Source organism: Drosophila innubila (assembly GCF_004354385.1).
Source record: "Drosophila innubila isolate TH190305 chromosome 2L unlocalized genomic scaffold, UK_Dinn_1.0 4_B_2L, whole genome shotgun sequence".
NCBI classification, from domain to species: Eukaryota; Metazoa; Arthropoda; class Insecta; order Diptera; family Drosophilidae; genus Drosophila; species Drosophila innubila.
In genome coordinates, this window is record NW_022995372.1 from 2,917,220 (window position 1) to 2,940,987 (window position 23,768).

The window sequence follows — 23,768 nt, forward strand, 5'->3', positions numbered from 1 at the left end:
ATCATACGATCCGAAATTATCAGCCTTACTTTTAGTTTGTAAACAAACTGATCGTGTTTAATGTTCGATGTTCGATGTTGTTCGATCTAGCAATGTAAAAGTATAGTCACATCAAGGAAGCTCCGCCCCTTCGGGTGTATTCGACTGTAGGATACCCTGTACTCAGACATTTGATGTTGTTCGGCACGCCAAATATTTAATTTCCTTGCAGATGTTCTATGTTCCAATGACAGCTATCATTTAAGGATAGGATTTACGATATATAATTGGAAATTACTTTAGCTTTTAAAAAAAAAATCGGAAAATCAACTAAAATTTGGAATAAATTTTATTATAATAAAATTGAATTTGTTGTTTTATTTCATCTGATAAATCGTTTTAACTATACTATAAAAATAACAATCGACACAGAATCGAAGCTTAAGTTGAAGATTTGTATATATATAAATACCACAAAAAAACCTCTACACGAGGTAAAAGTCTAGTGACGAAAGCAATTTCTAGCCCCAAAATTTCTGATATCCAATTTTGTGACGAACAAAATTCAGTTTAATCTAAAAATTATAAATAAAAATATAAATTAATAAAAAAAAAAGCGAAAATAGGCATTGTGCACTGTGAGCAAAAAGGGTGAGCTTCTTTGTACATAAAAATTACGTTTTGCGCAGTGCCGAATGCCTATTTTCGCTTTTTTTTTTTAGAGGTAGAGGTTTTTTTTGTGGGATATCAGAAATTTTTGCAATTGCTTTTGCTTTTGACATTGTAACTCTATCATTAATGCAGGCAAATAGTAAAATATATAAATTTAGTTGTTCAACGTATTTCATATTTAAAAAAAAATTGTTCTTTAATTATAAAGAAAAACTAGGGGGCTCCGCCCCTTGCTCGCTTTGCTCGCGTTGCTACAGCCGACCATACTCTACTGTCGGAGACCACGTACTTACTATGAAAAAATAAAGTTGTTCATACTAAGACTTGGATTTCGCCCGATCGGTGCTATGACAGCTATATGATATAGTGGTTCGATTAGAACCAACTTTGGTCAGAATATATAAGTCTAATTTTAATGCATATTCTATTAATTTGGTTACGATATCTCGTAAAACAAAAAAGTTTTTCATACCAAGACTTAATATTGGACCGATTGGCTATATGATATAGTGGTCCGATAAGAACTAACTTCGGTCAGGATTTTTAGACCCCGTACTTAAAAAGTACAGGGTCTATTGGGTTTTTTACCGAATATGTGCGTAACAGGTAGAAGGAGGCGTGGCAGACCCTATAAAGTATATATATTCTTGATCAGCATCAATAGTCGAGTCGATATAGCAATGTCCGTCTGTCTGTCTGTCTGTCTGTCTGTCCGTCTGTCTGTCTGTCTGTATGAAAACCTAGATCTCGGAGACTATAAGAGCTAGAGACACCAAACTTGGTATGTAGGTTCCTTTATACTGCAGGCAGATCAAGTTTGTTTCAAAAATCAGTCACGCCCCCTTAACCGCCTGCAAATCGACATTGAAAATTTCATATCCAAATTATAAGAGCATTTTGAAAGCCAGAAATTCCAGATTTTGCCCAGATGAAGATATAATTGTCCTAAATTTTTGCTGAAAATTTCATTCTGATCGCACAGTAAATAGCGAAGATATTCAAATAATAAATTTTGCTGTTAAATTCGTTGATGGCGCGTTGGCAGTAATTAAAACTTGAATATCTTGATAAAACAAAAATTTATATTAACATATTATATAACAAATTGGCGTCCATTCAGACGTGAGCTTCGGTGGCGCAGTGTACTGAGTCGCGGAGTCGGACAGTGCTCGTGGGTTCGAGTCCTGCCGTGGGTGAAAGATTTTTAATTTATTTATGTTCGAATTCAATTTCATTTTATATTAAAACAAACTCAGTGCTTATTTAAAATGTAATATTAACATTAAATGTTAAAATATAAATTATTTCTTTTACTTTTTAATTGAGCACTAAAACAAGCAATATGGCCATTTAGGAGGATAAAGACATAAGTGCGAGAGTGGCTCAACACTTTGAGCCTTTGTGTTTTGAAAATTTTTGCAATTTTGTCGCGGGTTCGATTCCCGGCGGGAACAACTTTTTTTCCAGCTGAATTTAAGCTTTTTTTTTTTAATTTTTACAATTTATTGAAATTGTTATTTATGAATGTTACTGTGTAAATTTATGTTTTTAGTAAATTTGTCTTTTTTTGGTTTTCAATTATTTTACTATTTGATTTAACATTTAGCATGTTTAACATGCAGCTTTAATTTATTCTCTGTTAAGGTTTCACTTATGCTTAACATAGCCAAATATGCATAAACGCATGTTTATATATATGAATGCTTAGCTAGAAACTTCTTTTGTTTTGGCGCGTGCCAACATATGTATGAATGTGTGCACTTAACAGATCTTTGAATTGCACATATGGATGTCCTGCTCTTCCTAATGATTAATACATATGTATGTCTATTTGACTTTACATTGACTTGTTTTCAACTCTTTTGTGCGCGCTGTGTACAAGTGATTTTGGAATTTGATTTTGTTGTGCTACCAAGTGTTCCATTTTAAGATAATTAGTGTGACTAGTGTTATTAAATAGTGTTAAACATAAGACTCTAAGGCATATATACTTATAGTAATGGCCTTCACGTGGTGTTCCCTGGGTGCCGATAAAATTTTTAATTATATCGGAAGCAAATTCGAGCGGCGACAAATTTAATATATAAGAGTTTATGGCAATCTTAAATATTATTTAGTTTTTAGATTTTGGATAGTAAGTACGGGGTCTCCGACAGTCGAGTATGCTCGACTGTAGCACCGGCCGACTAGTTAAAACTGACTTAAATGCAAATGCTATCAATTTGGTTAAAATATTTCACTAAACAAACAAGTTTTTCACACTAAGACCTTATTTTGACCCGATCGGTCCTATGACAGCTATATGATATAGTAGTCCGATTTGAACCAACTTTGGTCAGAATATATAAAACCAATTTAAATGCTAATCGTACTAAAACGTGATTTTCGACCGATAGAAAAATGTATTTATTCACTTAACAGGTAATATCTTCCAAACCCCTCGACCAAAATTTATGTTTCATATACCAAAAAACGCGAAATTGTACGTTTTACAATTAACGTACGTTTGTACGTTTAATTTAACAGAAATCGTTAGAGCCCTTTTGTCAAAAATCGCCAAAATGTAAGCTTAAAAACATTATATCACCTGTAAAATGTTACCTGAATACTTTAGAAAAAAAGTTTTAAGGTACGCATAAAAGCCCTCAAACATACCTTTCCAATGATATATAGAACATATCTGTAGCTTCTATGGTTTGGAAACTGTTGGAGCTTCAATTTTAGCGGGATTTAGCGTTTTCCCGCTAAACTAGCGGGAAATTGAAAAAGTCGTAAAACAAACATTTCTAGATTTTCAAAGAGGAATAAATCCCCATCATTACATCTTAGCTTTTCTAGCGCTTTGATACAAACAGACAAACAAAGAAACTAACTTTTCATTTCATTTTGAAAAGTCCACTAAAAATTTCAAATTTATTTATCTTTTGAACCAGTTAACGGATTTGGGTCATCGAGGTATCAATCGACGCGTATTTTTGATAAAATTTTTTAAAAAATTAATAATTTTACCAAAAAGCCCCAACGGCTTTACCAGCTGCGATCATACAAATTTTTCCCCTCCCACTTACACCCCCGTATCTCATGACTCAGGTGAATTAGAAAAAGTTTTAGTATGCAATTTTGTAAGTTAGAACTAAGCCTTTCGATCGGTATATAACTCGATCTGATCGGACAGTCGTAGCAAATTTTCCAACTTAGCTGTATATATATGTTAGTCGCCTTTTGCACCCTTCGTGCTGCTTTCGTCACTAACGCGAACTGCCGTCCGCAGTGATTAATTAGTATTTTAGCAATGCGATGATTTTCGACAAATCAAAAATGTTGTCGAATTTGATATGCATTTTTCCAAGAAAAGGAAAGGTCTCAGAATCAAGTTGAATGTGCTGTTTTTTACAAATTACGTTTTAGGGAATTAATTAAAAGTAAAAATTTGAGATCAAAAATTTTGAATTTTAAAATATCAACCCCACCATCTGGCCATGGCTATGATTGAAAAAAATCAAATTTTTTAAATGATCAAAATTTAAATGCAGAATGAATTTGTAGGCCAAGCCATGATTAAAATGACAATCCGCTTGAAAATCGGTTAAGTTCTGCCAAAGTTATTACAGTTCAAAGTTGGTCAAGCCTCTGACCTAGCAACTTACAAGTCAAAATTTATCTTCAATTTTACATAATTTTTTACAGAAAAATTAAAGTTTCCAGAATCAAGTTTAAAGTGTTGTTTTATACTAATTATGATATAAGGAAGTGATTAAAAGTGAAAACTTGAGATTTAAAATTTTCAAAATTCCAAAGGGGGGACCCCTAGCATCGAAATCAATATCTAGTAGAATCTAAAGAAAAATATTTTTTTTGTAAGAATTAAATAAAATTTAAATGCAGAATGAATTAAAATGCCAAATAATGATCAAAATGATATTCCACTTGAAAATCGGCTCAGTTTTGAACAAGTTATGACATGTTTGAAGTTGGTCAGACTTTGGATTTAACCACTTTACAAGTCAAAGTTTGTTTTTTACAAAAAAATGGAAGGTTTCAGAATCAAGTTTAAAGTGTTGTTTTGTACTAATAACGATATAAGTAGTTGATCAAAAGTGAAATCTTCAGATTTAAAATTTTGAATTTTCGAAATTTCAAAGGACTCTTCCATAAAAATCGAAAAATCGAATCGAAATTGGTCGAGAATAATTAAATTTTCTAAATGAATTTAATTTGAATGCAGAATAAATTCAGGGGCCACACCATGATCAATATGACATTCTGCTTTAAATCGGTTCAGTTTTGCCAGACTTATAAAGGTTGAAAGTCGGTCAAATCAAGAACAAGCAATTTTACAAGTCAAAATTTTTGTCCGACATGACATGATTTTTTACAAGAATATGAAAGTTCTCAGAGTCAAGTTTAAAGTGTTGTTTTATACGATAAAAGGAGTTGATTAAAAGTAAAAACTTGAGATTTAAAATTTTAATTTTTAAGACTTAGAGTTACGACTCTTTAGATGTAAGACTCACCCTCATCGGCTGCATCATCGACCTCCAGATCATCGAGATAGACGCGCTGCGTCAAGGCGCGCATCTTCAGCTGCCACACGCTCTCCATGAGCCAAGTGGGCATAATCGATGGCGTCATTGTTGCACCACCGCCTCCTGCCTCCAAGTCGCGTCTTCTGCGCTGTCTTGGCCCGATTCTCTGTAAATTGCCAGTGTGCTCTGCCGGCTGTGATTGCGATTCCGTATCGATTTCCTCCTTGCCGCTGGTGGCAAACATTTGCACATTGTTCTCGTGTCCAGCTTGCAACAGGGTGTTGCACACCTCCACACACGGCTCATAGCTGCGTCGGCGATAGAGGGAGACGGCTCGAAAGTACTGCAGCTCTAGGGTTGCCAACGTCGATGACATTTCGGGTACTATTGGACAAGCGAAAAATTTTAAAAATTAAAATTTTTTCTCTTTCAATTATATTATTTATTCTGAAATATTAATATTAAATTCAATTCTTATTTCTGTAGCAAATTTTGAACTACTTAATATCAAGTTTTCAGCTTTATTAATCTTTAAGGTTTTAAATTTAAAAATTTTATCTTACGAACTTTTTTTTTATTTTAGAATACTAAATAATTTGTTTGTCAACTGTGTAAGTCAACGTTTAAGAAATAACTCAATGGTTGCCAATGTCGATGACAATTCGTGTACTTTCGGCCATGCGAAAAATTTATAAAATATAAAATTTTCTTTTTATTAATTATATTTTTTATTCTGAAAATTTAATATTAATATTAATATTAATATGGAATTCTATTTTTACGTACAAAAAATTGTAATCCAATTACAAGTTTTTAACTTTTTATCTATAGGTTCTTAATGTTTTTTAACCAAAAATTTCATTTTACTATTTTATTTTAAAATTTTATCTGCTATAAATAATAATAATAAAATACAACAATAGTAAACAAATTTTTGTTGACTGTATTTGTCAGTGTTAAAGAAAAAACTATAGGGCTGCTAATTTCGAAAACATTTTGTGTACTGCCGAAATTGCATAGTATTTATAAAATTTAAGAACTTAAATACTTCAATTAAATAAAAAAAAATCGCACATTAACTTTATTTAAATTTAACTTTAACTTGATTTAACGTGTAATAAACTTTAGTATTAATATTAAATTTTATTTTAATTGATTTGATTGAAGTTTTGATACAAGTTTTGAACTTTATTTTATTGCACTTAACTTATACCAATACAAAGTATATTCTTTGTAATTTAATTACTTTTAATATTGATTTTAATTTGAATATTTTTTGTTAATTTCTATTTTTATTGCAATAATTGAAGTTTTGTGTGTTTTCTCCATCCTTATATTAAGTTTTTTGTATCTCAATTACAATTGTTAAACTTATTTTATAAACTTATTTGTTTTGAATTTAATTGTTAATTGATTGTTAGTTGAAAACTAGTTTTTTTAATCTTAGCTAGAATGCTATTAGTTTAAAGTTAAAATTAAATAAATGAATTAACACCCAACGATTCAAAGACGTCCTTCGAGGTCGCTTCAAATCTTCTCGAGAAGCTGTTGAAGTTGTTGTTGTTTTTGGACATTTTTAACTGCTTGAATTCTTTAGCAAGTTCTCATTTTGACCCCTTTTCCCCACTCTCTCTCTCTGCCGCTCTTTCTCTCTCCCTTTCGGCTGGAATTTCAAAACCGGATGCGCGTCATTGCTTTGCTCCCTTTTCTTTTCCCTCTTTCCTCCTCTTCTTCCACTCCCGCCACGTTGAATTTTTTTGCTTCCTGCGCTGTCTTTTTTCCTTCCCTGCCCCGCCCTCTTCCTCTACCTTTTCGTGCATTTGTTTTACTTTGTCTGCGTTTTTTCTTTCTAATTTTTCTATGCTCATCATTTGTACCTACCTTTTTCGCCGGCTGTTTTTTTCGTGATTTTTTTTCGGTGTTCTTATTACTCTGATTTTTAATTAATTTTCAAGAACCTTCGCCTGATGAGGTTTAATTTGTGCAATCCTTTTGCTTTTCCGATTTGTTGTGGCCCTGGCCGTGACTAGGTATCGCTTTGCCTATACCCAACAGCTCTCCCTTCCGGCCTGTCCGGCCTGTCCGTCCCTTCGTCCCGCCGTCCCATCGTCTGTCTGTCTACTTGGAAATGCGGTTGCCATGACGGCTAATAAGCCCACAACAAATTAATAACCTGGCAGCTGACTCAGACGAGGGAAACAAATTCAAACCTTAACCCTAAGACAATCAAAGTCTAATAATATTTAGTAATAAAACTATGCTATAAACTTGATTAAAATTCAACTTATAGAAATTGTAGAGCTGGAAGAGTGTTATCTAATAAAAATTCTCATAATATGTGTATAACAAAAAAGTAGTATAAGTGGAGAGAGAGAGAGAGAGAGAGAGGGAGTGAGACAGAAAGAGAAAATGAGAGAATGAGAGAGCGAGAGAGAGAGAGTTGTAGAGACAGTGACAATTGTGTTTATTTAAATTTTTACAAATATGCATATTAGAATACAGCTTGAAAGATTACACAATACATAACAATATGTTGATAGCGCCGATTTTGACATTGTTAAGACCAAGGCTGCAAGCCTCCTAAATTTTGTAAAAGGTTCAGTTCGGTGGCTCGAGCCATAGAGCAAGACATCGGTTCGGTTCTTGATTTGGTTTGCATACCCCTCCAACCTTGGTTCACTTTTATACAAAAAAATAATTTTATTGTTATACATTTTTCACTACATTTTGAACAAATTCAATTTTTTTAAAAATAAATCAATTTTTGATGATAAAATAAATTTATTTGAAGATTTCAATATGACTTATTAAAATCCGAAGTCTCAAATAATTGCGTAATTTTAGAAAACCATAAAATTTATGTAATTTTTTTTTTCGAACCGAACTTTTTATTATAAAATGTGGTACGGCTTAGTTTCTGGTTCGCAAAGTAAATAATTTCAAGGGTTCGGTTCATGATCTGGTTCGGGCTGCTTACAAACCCGAACCAAACCGGTTCTACGAGGTTCGGCTCAGAACCGGTTTGCAGCCTTGATTAAGACTTTGTGTTTACTTCTTTGGCCGAATCATCATAACGGCTGTCTTGAGGGAGTACATGTAACCCCGAAAATCGTCCCAAGTGATGCCTTTGTCAACACCAGTGTCTTTATACTTCCCCGTCAATTGGCTGTAAGAATTCAACTTATTAAACGAAGCTTTTACAAAACAAAGAACTTTTCTTCATACCTGCTTTGACAATTTTTGTACCACCAGGCACCAGTGCCGCGTTCGGCGCAGTTCACATCTGACCACAAATCATTATTCCGATCAAATGTGCTAAACTTCATGCCACGATGATATGAGAGTGAATCACCTGCAGTTCCAGTGGCGTTGCTCAGAGTGTGTAATACATATTCTTGGTCTTCGTCACCGATTGCGAATTCCTCGTACTTCTCAAATCGTTTGTCTCCCTCAAAGTCCTCCAGAAGAACAAGCAACTCTTGTCTACTGTTCGCCGTCATTGCGTGTATCTTATCCAAACCCATGAAGAATTCGCCATCCAGATCTCCAAATCCATTTTTATATTCTGTCCAGTTCCGATAAAAGTTGACACTTCCATCGATCCTCCTCAGGATAATCGTCCACCTGCCTCCCCGAGTTTCTGCATCGCAGGCAACTTTAAAAGGTTGACAACTAAAGTTGGGAAGGATTATGTCGTAGGTCCCACTGGACTTGGCCTCGACACAACTGTGTTGGATATACAACGAATTGTGTTTATCCAATTCTTTATGAAGTCCGTCTATTAATTTTTCCTGACGCTCCTGTTCAGTTTTAAGAAGCTGATTTTCTGATTCTTTATCAAGTACACTTTGCTTCAGTTTCTCCAACTCCGCTTTCAGAGTTTGAAAGTCCGCTTTAAATAATTGAAAATCTGCATCCCTATCGAGTATATATTTCTTCTGTTGTTCGATCTCTGCTCTTAACTGAATATTCGATTGCTCAGCATCTATATCTTTTTTCTGTCGTATCAGCTCCTCTTTTATAAACTGTAAATCCGATCTGACAAGTTTTATGTCAGAGTCCTTGGCAAGATCATTTCTCATTTTTCCCTGTCCAGCTCTAATAAATTGATTAGTTTAAGAAAACTTTAAGTAATTTTAAGAACCTTACCTCAACTCAGTTAACTGAGATTTTATTTCACGAACTACATTCGCCTCATTATATTGGGAAATGTAAATTGCCTCAGAGATGGAAATAATTGAATTTATTACAAGGATAATATAAATTATTTTCTGCAACATTTTGCAATTCAATTTTACTGAGTACTTAAAATGACTGACTGAGTCAAATATTTCACTTGTTGAGCAGAATCAAAACTAAAGTTAAACTTGACATAACAGGCGATTTATATACTTTTCATGAATTTTATATAAATAAACATAAGCACATTAGCATGAATACATTGTATATATGATTATCTCACTTGACCCGACTTGACTCGAGATTTTTGGAATAGTCCAAAGCTCGATACTTTTCCAATCATACGATCCGAAATTATCAGCCTTACTTTTAGTTTGTAAACAAACTGATCGTGTTTAATGTTCGATGTTCGATGTTGTTCGATCTAGCAATGTAAAAGAATAGTCACATCAAGGAAGCTCCGCCCCTTCGGGTGTATTCGACTGTAGGATACCCTGTACTCAGACATTTGATGTTGTTCGGCACGCCAAATATTTAATTTCCTTGCAGATGTTCTATGTTCCAATGACAGCTATCATTTAAGGATAGGATTTACGATATATAATTGGAAATTACTTTAGCTCTTAAAAAAAAAAACGGAAAATCAAGTAAAATTTGGAATAAATTTTATTATAATAAAAAATTTTAAGCATTGCAATGATTTTTTGTTTTATTTCATCTGATAAATCGTTATAACTATAGTATAAAAATATGCTTTGCTGTTGTCTCCTTTTATCTCTTTGCTCATCAAAGATTCTTGATAATTATTTTATAAGCATAGAATGTAAATCTTTTGGTTGTATTTCTGATTAAATTTCTAGCAATCATTATTAATTAAAATTTTTTCAACACCTTAAGACATTTAAACTTTGAACATATTATAATAACTCGTATTTATTGCAGATACAATTTTTATACATTTTATTTAACTGGCAATATCATACTTAATTTTTTTTTTCCTTACGTGTAAATTACAATTTGCATGTAAATAATTTTGATAAGCGACTTTTTTTAGTTGACATCAAATAAGTTAATTAATTAATTAATGCAACTTTAAATTTAGGTATAGATTATAGTAAGATAAATTGCTTGCGACTTTGCAAAAACATTCGATCAGAATCGAAGCTAAAGTTAAAGATTTGTATATATATATATATATATATATATATATATATATATATATATATTAGGGCGGTCAAATATTTTCGTCGAAAATCGTACCCCAAAATCGGAAACTACGATGAATTCTAAGAATTTTCACCAAGAAACTATGGGTCTAAAATGAATTCCTAGATCCCTGACAAGCATAAAGATTTTAGTATGGGGTATATTAATAAAATGCGATGTTTAAAAAAAAAAAAAAATACCATATTTATCAATGATTTTGAGCCTATTTCTATTTCAGCGGCTTATAACAGATTTTATAAAATTATTTTTTTTTAAAAAAAGCCAAAAAAAAAATGTTTTTTTTCGACAAATGAGCCGAATTAGCCATGCCCGTTTGTCTATATCTCAGAGACTATAAGAACTAGAGCTTTCAAATTTAACAAGTCTAGTATCGCGATTGAACAGCTTTATCTTATTGCCACGCCCACTCACGCCCCCATAATCTAAAATGGCTTGTATTATGCTCGAAATGATAGTAATACCACAATATATAATAACAAAATAACAGTGTGATTTATTTTGTAAAAACAAACAACAAATGCGCTTAAAGAAAAATCAAGAACATATGTATAAGAGCATACAATCTTAGAACTTTAAGTCTTTTTTACTCTCCATTCCGACCAAGCTTGTGATGCTTACATTTTTTTCCTTAAAAAACTTGCATAATTCCATTTGTTTGCTATTGGAGTCCTCAGCGTCAACTTTTATGTGACCCAACAATTTGCTTTGCGGTTCCTTAAGAATCACAAAATGGGACTCCTTTTGTATTTTAGGATGGCATTTTCCATTAATTTCTTCCCGAGTCAGAGCATCATTTTTTCTGCCATCGAACGAAAATGCTAGTAAGGCGGAGTCATTCTGCTTCATACGACGCACGAGCTCCCTGCTCTTCATTTTTTCTCGAGCCACTTTGCATTTGTCCATAACAATTAATTCCCCGTTTTCATCATTGAAGCCAATATCTTTTAACAAAGCTGTAAAAGCAGGAGGCAACTCTGTCTGAAATGCCGAATCTATCACACATAATCGCGAAATTAATTGTGTCGTATCTCTTAGTGTAAGGTCCTCTTTTGTTCAAAATCAGATCTCTTGAAGCTGGCATTGCAAATTCGAGCTCATTTTCGACATTCATTTGTGAAGATTCGGGTCGATACGAAGGATCAAAGCTGGCTACGAACTGGCTTGATTGTTGGTCTTCGGTATGTAGAACGAATTCAGGAATTGTATTTTTTCTGCTGGTGTGTTGGTCAATCATGAACATTTTTATATTATCCGGAATTAATCCACAGGAGCATGGCATTGTTCTAATGCAACCACATTTAGCAACATAAAACACGTCTTTTAATGTCATCTCAAATTCAGAAACTGCATTGGATCTAGACATGTTAATCACCACTCCTTGGTATGCTTTGAGAAGTTTATTTAGCTTTACGACAATGCTTTTTTTATTAATTAGCTGAATATTAATTTTTTCCCATATTTCAGTAATTTTAGTTGCTATTATCGACGTAAAGCTTGCATACGATAGTTATATCTTAGTTTTTTCTTTTTCTCGATCACTTAAGAAAAAATAATATTTCAAAACATCTCGATGTGTTGGCAAATTCAATTCTGAAAATTCGCCTGCTATGCCAATGATATTTGTGATCGGATTTTAATAAAAACTTGACCCACAGTTCATTGCAACGTCCCCAATATCCGAATTACTGGAGTCAATTGACATCGCTGAAGATGCCATAATTTTTAATTATTAGGAATAAGCACACGTTTCTTTTACAAAGGTCAAATACTAAGTGAGCATAATGTATAACATGTTGACCAGAACTCATAACTATCAAAAGCTTTGTTTACCGCTAGTCGGTAGCGTTCAGTGGCGTAGATAGCTATTATCGAAAAACGTATAGCTTTTCAATGGGGATTGGTGCACTTGATCGTTTTACTATCTACGCCACTGTTGTTAGTTGACAAAATTTACAGTAAATTATTTATAATTAAGCGAAATTTGCAAAGTTTCTCCTTCTACAACTTCGTAGTTACTGTAAAAAATATTTTAAATTATGGGGGCGTGAGTGGGCGTGGCAATAAGATAAAGCTGTTCAATCGCGATACTAGAGCAGTCGACTTGTTAAATTTGAAAGCTCTAGTTCTTATAGTCTCTGAGATATAGACAAACGGGCATGGCTAATTCGGCTCATTTGTCGAAAAAAAACATTTTTTTTTTGGCTTTTTTTAAAAAAAAATAATTTTATAAAATTCGTTATAAGCCGCTGAAATAGAAATATGCTCAAAATCATTGATAAATATGGTATTTTATTTTTTTTTTTTAAAAACATCGCATTTTATTAATATACCCCATACTAAAATCTTTATGCTTGTCAGCGGGATCTAGGAATTCATTTTAGACCCATAGTTTCTTGGTGAAAAATTCTTAGAATTCATCGTAGTTTCCGATTTTGGGGTACGATTACCCCCGTTTTTCTCACCCATACAAATTGACCCGCCCTAATATATATATTATATATATATATATATAAAGATAAAGATAAAGATACGTTACTGGAAAAAAAGAGTGAAGTAAATTGTGGATGGGGGTAAAGAGATAAGCTTCAAGGCTTGTCAAATGTTCAATGTAAAATCTGCTGATGATGAGCGAGAGCAAAAATAAAATTGCTACTGGAGAATTGGAGAATCGGAGAATGGAGCAAGTTTGTTGTTGTTGTTGTCATTGAGGTTGTTGTGTTTGACTTGAACAAATGATAAGCGGCAAATATTTGTTGATAAATGTTTGAAAATTAAATGAGCGGCAACAACAACAACAACAACCGACAAGACGACAACACAACAACAACAACTCGACGACAACGTTGAACTCATCGCGCTGGCACGCAAATGCCAAATATTTATCAGCCTAGAAGAGGGTGTGCATACACTGAGCGAAAAAATCAAGCACATTTACCAAAAATTAGCACAAGTCAAAAATGTTCTTCTCAAACTATTTATTTATAAAATGAAAACAGTTTTTAAAAAATACACAAAATTAAAAAAATTTATGATCTAATAAATATATTAAAAAAAAAAAATTTTATAGAAAATAAAAAACAAAAATCAAAAATATTTGATTTTTACAATTTTCGATCTTATAATAAACCTGTATTAAGGAAACGTTTGATAAAAAGTGTTGAATGCCATTTCTTAAATATTTCAATTATAAACTTAAAAAATTTTAAGCCAAAAATACAAAAATTAAAATGTTTTCTAATAATAATAATTTTTTTTTCCTGACGAAAGAACTTAATAATTATTATATTTTTGCTTCAGAAATCTGAATTTTCATCTCAAAAATGTGTCAAGAAATTTTTTTTATATTATTATCAAAACAATTATTAAAATAAACTACATTCAAGATTTTTTTAAATTTTCATCTAAAATTTTATTAATTTATAGATTTCAGGATTTTGAAATTTTTAGCTTTAAATAATAATGCCATCTTAATTAAAGAATTTTTGAACTCATTTTTAATAAATACAAATTTCAACCAACCATTTTGGAAATCTTGTATTGAGAAAGTGAGAGAGAGAGTGTGCTACAAAACAATTGACGATTTTCTTTTTCTCCCTGTGTATATATATATATCTATCTATCTATTTGTATCTGTGGTCAGCTTACAATGCGTTTGAATTTGGCTCCCACGGATGCCGCGGCATGTTAATTAAAATTTGAATAATTTTTGTGGTTTTCGAATAGACAATTCAGTAGTTTTTAGCAGGTTTTGTTTCTGAACGAATAATACACAAAACGATATGAATACGAAATGATTGCGATTGTGGGCAATACTTATAGCTCATTATATCTGGACAAGATACATTTGTATCTGGTGTATCTTGTATCTCGTCGTTTTGTATCTCGTATCTTGTACCTCTCGTAGCTCTCTCTGTTTCTTTTTTAGCCAGTTGGTGTACTACTACAGCAGCTTACTTTCAGATAGTTGCTCAATTTAGCATGCTCGACTAGCAAATACCCTTTGGTTCTAAATTTTCCATATACCGGCACTTTATTCTTATCTACAGTCATTTTAACTTTATTAAAGCTCTTTAGAAGAAAATAACTAATAATTTTTTAAATCTTGCTCGACTAGCAAATACGCTTTATTTACAAAATTTTATATTTAGCATCTTATCATAATTTAAATGAAATCAACTTGTAATTTAACGACTTTAAAGTATGTAAAGGTGGTTATAGTGAGGTATGCTTAACTAACAGATACCCATTTATACGCTTAAATGGTAATTATAAAATTATTTTTAAAAAATTACTTTCAAATTTTTTTTTCTCTTTTCTAACATTTTTTTTGTGGTAATTTTAATAAATTTAAAAAATATTTATAAGTTCCCAAATAAAATGATCCAAAAAATGTTTGGACTTAACAGTGATAAATATAAGTAGTTTTCATTAAAAATATATAATGTCAAAGCTAACTTGTACATTACTTTTATTTTTAAAAGACAAGAATTAAATGATAAAATAAATTAAGCTAGTGAAATTTCAAAATATATACCGAGCTAGGAATTTTTTGTATTACTTAACAAGTTTTTAATTATTAATGCTTATAAATATTAATTTTTATTATACTGAAATTATTTATGCAATAATGAATTATTTTACTACTTTTATTTTAAAATTTTAATTCAAGTTCAATTAATCATAGCTAGTGAAAAATTAGTGAAGTACGCTGCTTAAGTCGTTGACACCCCATTTATTTATCTACCTTTTGACAGGGTATACAACTTTGGCTCTGCATTTGTTAAGCTTATCAGTTGGCCAAAATGCGTCAGCATTCGCAACCAATGGCCTTTATCAGTGAGCCAACTCAGCTCGGATGACGGTGACGGTGACAGTGACACACACACACACACACACACACACAACCGTTCGGTTTGTTATTCATAGTTTGACGTTGTGTTAATCATACGCCCCGTAGACGATGTCGTAGACAGGGCCAAATCTCGCGCCACATTCTTGTGACTCGTAAACTCGTAACTCGAGTCCCATTTCCATCATTATCATCGTCATCATTATCATCAGCTAAAGCAGCTGTCAGCTGAAAGTTCTGACTTTGGCGACTTTGAGGGGAAGCTGCAACTGGCGCTAGTCTAGCCATAAATCTGCCAAAATGCCAAATGGTCGTAACAAATTCCACACGAAAGTATTTCGTTGGACACATGTGAGAAATGGGAACATAAACACGGGAACTTTTCCTGGTACTGGGTACCATATAAAGGTTGTTAGATTTCCAAACATTACGGAGAACAGTTGTACTTAAAACGAGCTATATGACTTTATTATAAACGTTTTCTATTTATATCTGACTATGTGATATGTTTAATAAAGGTCTACGATGTTTGATCTATTAGCCATAGAGATAGAATAGTCGAAAATTAAGTTAAATATGTATACAAAATATTTACATTCAAGACTTAAAATTTTGCTATATTTCCGCAAAAGAATTTTAAGTTTTCGCAAAAAAAAAAAACGAAAGATAACTTTAAAAACTGTTATTTTAATTGTAGAACTCCTCTTGAAAAATAGAAATATTAAACTCATGTTTATATTTAAAATTTTTGCATTCCAATAAATATTTAAATACATTATATATATATAAATATAATTTTATTAAAAAAACGATTGTTTATAATTTTGTTATACAATATTTTATAACTCCCAAAATAGCTTAAGAATTAATAAATTCAAGAAAATATATAATTAAAAAAGTGAATCTTTTAAATTGTATAAATTTTTCTTGAAAACTGAGCACAAAGCTAAAAATATTCAAACTTTTATGATTTATAGTCTCTTTAAAAGTTATACTAAAAATAACTATGCGCCAAAGTAATAATCAAATAGGCAAAATGATAGCTAAACAGTTTTTATTAGACGTCTTTAAAAAGCGTCATAAGTCATATTTTTCACACATTTTTGATGATTATGATGTTCATAAGACTCATATATACATATAATGATTATATTAAGCTATTTAATCAAGTGTTTCTGTTTTTGGGGTACCTTTAATTCATGTTTTGGTCAAAAGAAAACGTAATTTGAATCAGGGAACATAATTATTATAAGCAGTATAAGGTAAATTATAGGAATTTTCTGTAATAATAATTTGAAGCAATTTAATAAAAAAATTGTTTTTATCAATATAGTTGAGAGAAAAACTGACATCTATTTATTATTTATGACTTTTAATAAAAATATGTGTAAAGGTAAAATATAATGGCATAAAAAATCTTTTAAAGTACGTCTAACTGGTAGAATTTTTTTATTATAATTGTTGCATGTTCTTATAAAAGAAATTTAGAGGAATTAAACAAAACAAAAAAAAAGAAATGCAAAAATATTAATTATTTTCGGCGTATTTCATTTGATTTGTCACGAAGTAAATAATAAATATTTTTGTGTACTAATTTTCAATCCATTTTAATATTAACTGGGACGGTGCCTTTAAATTGCTTAAGCACATGCAACAATTAAATTATTGGTAATTTATTTATTACTTACATATATTCTTAATATTTTTTATTGTCATTGATTTTTGATTAATAAAATACAAATTCAAATTATTTACGACTTGTGATTTAAATAAATCAAAGAGTTATGTATATAGGAAGTTTTTCTTATATTTAGTGGTAATAGGTTGAAAATGCAACAACAAGAAAACAACAACAAAGAGAGTTAAGAGCAAATGCAATGCACTGGGATTCCAATCCCGAACCCGAGGCTCTGCTGCCGTTTTGGCCATGTGGCCCCATGTGCAATATAAACGCTCATTAAAAGCATAAAAAAAATGCGGCAGCTACTGTACGGGAATTGGTTGATTTTCTCGATTTTTGTTGTTGTTTTGCGAGAGCGAGACAGACAGGCAGCTAGCTACAGAGTGAAGAGAGCTGCAGCTGAATGCTGAAACTGGAAGGAGAGTAAGAGAAAAAAAAAACAATATAAATGTGCAAGAAAGCTGCAGCCTGCAGCCTGCAAACAGGTAAACTGACAACAACAACAACAACAACAACACTGGCCAGACATCCGTTGAGACTGCGCACGCGCGACGCCAACGTCGACGTCGACGTCGCTGTCGCAGTCAACGCTCTTGTGATAGTGTTGCCAACTGAGCCTTTTTTAGAAAATTGTCGAAAGTGACTGTCGGGTATGCGAGCTATATTTTTCAATTTACTAAATCTACAGTACACTCAGAAAAAAAATCAAGATTTCCGTACTTCAACAAACCATTTTCAAGTACAAACGATCTCAAAAGCTGTTCTAAGTTTTTAGCCTTTTCTAGCTATTTTAAATGTTGACATAGACCTAAAGAGTTGGCAACACTGGTCCCGTGTCGCAAGTTCATTGCTGTTGTTGTTGCTTTTGCCACTGATGACGATACTAAAGATTGCAATCGCACTGCGCTGCGCAGAATTTGTATCGGCGAGTGAGTTACTCGTTCATCGGCGCCCCCATCCCACATAGAGATGAGCGCGTGACACGAACCCAGTTTTTATGTCAGAGTCCTTGGCAAGATCATTTCTCATTTTTCCCTGTCCAGCTCTAATAAATTGATTAGTTTAAGAAAACTTTAAGTAATTTTAAGAACATTACCTCAACTCAGATAACTTAGAATTTATTGCATGAACTACATTCTTCTCATTATATTTGGATATGTAAATTGCCTCAGAGATCTAAGTAATTGAATTTATTACAAGCATAATATAATTTATTTTCTGCAACATTTTGCAATTCAATTTTACTGAGTACTTAAAATGACTGAGTCGAAAATACATTGTTGAGATGAAATGAAAACTAAAGTTAAACTTGACATAACAGGCGATTTACATACTTTTCATGAATTTTATATAAATAAACATAAACACATTAGCATGAATACATTGTATTTATGATTATCTCACTTGACCCGACTTGACTCGAGATCTTTGGAATAGTACAAATCTCGATTATTCGGGTTCAGGCGACTCGAAATTATCGGCATTACTTTAAGTTCAGTTTTCGTTTGTTTGATTAATTTATGTCCAAATACTTACAAATAAAAAAAAAAGATAAAGCAACCAAATAACAGAAAGAAAGGTTCCGTATGCATTTATTAAAAAATATGTATCAATTAGTGCTGGAATTCAAATCAATTTTTAATTGATTAAAGCGTTTTTTTTTTTATTATTTTCTGTGTAAATCGCATTGGTTTTAGTCTCATCAGTTTTAGAATACACAAAGTATAAGCTGGTTTCTCAGCTGGATCTCATTAAATTTTGTATTTTGTTGTATTCCTTTTCTATTTTATGAGTTTTTTTTTTTTGCTTTTTAAAAATGTTATTACTAAAACTTAACTGAAATATTTAATTGATGTGACAAAATTATATATATATATAAATTTTTTTTTTCAAATTCCCAGCTCTTAGAAAACGTATTAAATAAAACTTGTCCAATAGCGAATTTTTGGTATCGATCACGCGATCATCTCTAAGCGCAACTTTGATTCTTTAATTTCATTGGAATTTATTTAGAACACATTTCAGAGGCAACTTTTCTGTTGCGTTGTTGTTGTTGTTAGGGGCTTAACAGCAGCAGCAATACCAACAACAAAAACAACAGACACGCTGCATTCCAATGCCAAAAAAGGCAAATCCCTCAACACACAGCAGTAGCAACAAACACAACAACAACAACGAACAGCGAATTCAGTCGAAATTTCATTGCAAGCTCCCCTTTCCACCCACTTGCAGCTACAACAACTACAACAACGGCGCCAGTTTGCAGCTTCATTGGAACAGCGCACTATGGAGCATTTCTGAAAAGTAGGTGGCAAAAATCTATAACTATTTAACTACTTAGTTAAAATATCGGTCTGAAATTTGAAGTCTACAGCTAGTCAAGAAAGTTTTTTATTTTTCAAAATTTTCAAAGCCATAGACAAGAATAAAATAAGAGTTTAAATTAAAATCCATAAAAAATACAAACCATACAATTTAAATAAATGTCCACAAAAACTTGTAAAGAGTTTTATTTTGTACAAGCAAAATTGTGTACATTTTGTCAAATTAAATAAATAAATTTATAATACATTTCATAAAACACAAAAAAATATTTTTAGGAAAAAATTTGTTTTGTAGTGATTTTTTTTTTATAAAAATAAGTCATTTAACATTAAAAAATAAGTATTACACCAAACCTTTGCTCGATTTTTTTTTTCAACTTTAGTAATTTTATTAAAAAAAATACCTCAACTTTAAAAAATATAAAACCTTTTTCATAAATTTCTTGAACCAATTCATGATCCAACCACATCAAAATTTATGTCAAACGGACCAAAGCGATAAATTTTTTTTTGTCACGTACTTTTGACAAATGAGTCCACTGTGCAGCGTTTGCTTGGCTGTTGTTGTTGTTGCTACTGGCATGCGACTAGAGAAAAGTTCGGCTCGAAAAAATTGAATTGAGCGAGATGCCGATGCCAATGACTGGAAATTGGAGTGAAAGTAGGGTAGGCAGATTAGACACTGACTCTCTGGACATTGCACGCACACACACACACACACACACACACATAGTCCACATTCCAAATTCCAATTCAATGAATACTTTGTGCACTTCCTTCCAATTTGTCCTTATTAAGTTTTGCCAGAATTTTGTCAGCTCAAATAAAATTTAAAAAAAAAAATAGCAAAAAAATAAAAATAACAATTGAAAAATAAAAATTTTGTGGTTGTATTGCTTTTCCTTAATTTAATAAAAGAGTATTAAACTGAAACGAATATCGGTTTCAGTAAGTTCTTATTTTATAGGCCTGTTTCGAGTAGACTAGCAATTTCCGTCAGAGAAAAGTTTTCTATTGAATAGTTACCAAATTCTTCTTCTTTTAACGGCACCTTTTTTTATATGAAGTTTAGACGCTCTGGTAGTTCGTTCTGATCTACTCATAATAGGCCTTATATTTGTAACTGGGTTTTCTTTGATTTAAAAAATAATAAAATCTATAATAAAATTTAGTTTGAAAGCTTAAAGACTTTCAATTTCGAAAGTAGGCTCCCGGATACCATACACATTTCTATATCATGTAAAATACATGGGTAAGCTCGGTTAAAAATCAAGTTTTGGTACAGAAGCTGTTTGTTTTTAGAGATAGCTAGGGTATCAAACAGTCGAGTACACTCGAAGCTTCCTTGCTGTGGATTGACCAATAAGATTGTTTGTTTACGAACTAAATTGTTTGTTTACGAACTAAAAGTAAAACTGATAATTTACTGTCTTATGATTTGCGAAGAATCGGAATGTCCAAAAAAACTAAAGTCAAGTCAAAAAGTCGTATATGTACATACATATATAATATATTCATGCTGGTGTGAATTTATATATATGAAAAGTATATAGATCGCTTGTGATGTCAGGTTTTATTTAGGTTTAATTTTTTGAAAATAAAAGTGAATTTTTGACTTAGTCTTATTAAGCACTTAGCAATATTAAGTTGCAAAATGTTGCGCAAAATTATTTGTTTAATCTGTGTATTAAATTCATTAAATTCGTTATCTCATGGAATCCCAGAATTTCAATTCAATGTGCCCGATTTAGTTGTTACAATCGATATTCAACGACCCAATCAGGAATTTCAGAGAAATTTAACTGATGGACTAGATAAAGAATCTGAAATTCAATTGCTAAGGGCAGTGCTGAAGAATCTGTGGCACGAATTAGATGGAACTGTTAAAGTATTAGGTAGACGCAATTGTGCCGAGGCCAAGTCGAGTGGGATCTACGATATAGCCATTCCCAACTTTGTAATTCAAAACTTTCTAGTAGTATGCGATGCGGAAACTCAAGGAGGTGGATGGACAGTTATCCTGAGAAGGATGGATGGAAGCGAGAACTTTTACCGCAACTGGGCTGATTACAAAGAGGGATTCGGTGATTTGGATGGTGAATTCTTCATGGGTCTGGACAAGATTCATGCAATGACGGCGGACAGAAAACAGGAGCTACTTGTTCTTCTGGAGGACTTTGAGGGAGAAAAACGATTTGAGAAGTACGAGGAATTCGCAATCGGTGACGAGGACCAAGAATATGTATTACACACTCTGGCCAACGCCACTGGAACTGCAGGTGATTCACTCTCATATCATCGTGGCATGAAGTTTACAACATTTGATCGGGATAATGATCGGTTAAATGGGAACTGCGCCAAAGGCGGCAGTGGTGCCTGGTGGTACAATTATTGTCAAAGCAGGTATGAAGGAAAGTTCTTTGTTTTTAAAAGCTTCGTTAATTAAGTGGAGTTCTTACAGCCAATTGACTGGAAAATATAATGACACTGGAAATGACAAAGGCATCACTTGGGACTATTTTCGGGGTTTCAAATACTCTCTTAAGAACGCCGTTATGATGATTCGGCCCAAAAAGTAAATTCTAAGTCTGTTATTTATTAAAAGCAGTTTCACTAGGTTAATTTTAAGTATGGAAAGGGAGGAATCTCTCTATCTCCATTATAATATGTATATTTCTTTAGGATTTTAATAAAAACAATTGTACTTCTCTGTATAGCTCTCTTTTTGTCTCATTGTATATATCATTATCTCCCGCTCTTTATTTCATACATACTCATTCGAACTCAAAATTCGGATCGCGAGCTTTGAATTAAATAATCTGCGAAGACTCGGAATTCGGAAGATGTCTAAAATCTCGGTTCAAGTGGGGTCAAATCAAATAATCATATACATATGTATACAATGCCGAACATTGGTTCCTGTTTCGAAATTTACTGAGTGTTTAATCTAGGTTTTTATTGAATGTTCACTAGTCTTTGCTTTACCACAGTAAGTACGAAGTCTTCGACAGTCGAGTATGCTCGACGAGCTCGGCGGTGCCCCTATTTTATTATTGTTTTACCTTCCAATCTTTTGAATCCCAATTTATAATTTTATTATTATTTGTTAACGTATTAATTACGGTTTTTTAATAGATGTTGGAAGACAGTATTTTCTAAATATAGTACATAGACGATGCACGTTCAAAAGAAAATTTTTTTTTATAAGCTTAAATTGTTATTTTCCAATTTTAGTCGGGGATTTTTCAATGGGAAATTTTTTTAAATTCTAATCGAAGCAGTAACCTTTAACCGATATTAACCGACTGAACTTACGAACCGTTAATAAATCTCTAACAGAAACAAAACTTTCTATTAAACCCTAAACCAAAGAGCCGAAACTATTCAAACAGAAATAGCCGATAAGCAACCAATTGAATCCAGCATTAAATTCAATTATTTTGTTAAGGCGTAATCATCAGTATTCAAAGTAATTTTACTTTTTTGTTTTAATATTGATATTATTCAGGGAATCGCACCGTAACCGGTATCGGAACCGTTAACCAAATATAACCGTTTTATTTTTAGTACCAGAACTAAAATCGTAACCGAAATTAATTCTCTTAAAAGATCTGAAACGCTCGTACTAGTACGTTTGTGGTAAAGTTGCAAGGTCAAAGAGTTGACCAACTTCCAACTGACGTAATTTGAACAAAACTGACCCGATTTTCAAGCGGAAAGTCATTTTGACCATGTTTTGGCCTCTTAATTCATTCTGTATTCAAATTTTTATCATCTAGAAAATTTGATTTTTTTCGACCCGAAGCCTTCTATCATCGAACTTTCCATACCCCTTTACATTAAAAAAAACTTTGACTTCTCATAGCTTCATCAAAAAAAAAACGGATTTTCAAGCGGAATATTAATACCCCTTTCAAAATTGATTTGTAGTACCGTTACGTTTTGGTACTGATACCGAAACCGAAAGAAGAAAACTGAAATAGAACCTTTTACCGAAATAGTTGTTTCGGAACGTATCAGAACCTATATTGGCTTCGGTTTGATAACTTGATATTATTAAATAAATGTGTTTCGTTTTTAATATTTTTACAGATATAACCGAAACTCTAACAGAAACCGATACTCTTTTTGATCTTAAACTTGCAAATTAAAAAAAAAAACTTTTATTCTAGAGTAATTTTCTTATGCTAAAAAATGACTGAATACTTATGAATTAACAAAAGTAGTCAGTTTTCTTTGCTGGCCCAGCAACATCCGCATCCAGATTGGAATTTCGAATAGAATTCCAGACGACAGACCGACTGAAAGGGCAGCTGGAGTAACGATCTCTG

General features: G+C 32.2%; 2 protein-coding genes across 2 annotated transcripts; one reads left to right on the top strand and one right to left on the bottom strand.

Moving 5' to 3' along the window:
* Nucleotides 1–8,061: 8,061 nt before the first annotated feature.
* Nucleotides 8,062–18,222, bottom strand: LOC117780866 (microfibril-associated glycoprotein 4-like). The gene is made up of 3 exons (XM_034617542.1): nucleotides 18,210–18,222; nucleotides 8,403–9,275; nucleotides 8,062–8,343 (listed from the first exon to the last, which is right to left on the bottom strand). The coding sequence occupies exons 2-3, from the start codon at nucleotides 9,257–9,259 to the stop codon at nucleotides 8,226–8,228; spliced, it is 975 nt and encodes a 324-aa protein (XP_034473433.1). The 5' UTR covers nucleotides 9,260–9,275; nucleotides 18,210–18,222; the 3' UTR covers nucleotides 8,062–8,225.
* A 2,885-nt stretch (nucleotides 18,223–21,107) lies between these two features.
* LOC117781071 (ficolin-1-like) lies at nucleotides 21,108–22,153 on the top strand. Its single transcript, XM_034617789.1, has 2 exons — nucleotides 21,108–21,840; nucleotides 21,899–22,153. Exons 1-2 carry the CDS (start codon nucleotides 21,467–21,469, stop codon nucleotides 22,014–22,016), a joined length of 492 nt encoding a protein of 163 aa, XP_034473680.1. The 5' UTR covers nucleotides 21,108–21,466; the 3' UTR covers nucleotides 22,017–22,153.
* The last annotated feature ends 1,615 nt before the right edge of the window (nucleotides 22,154–23,768 follow it).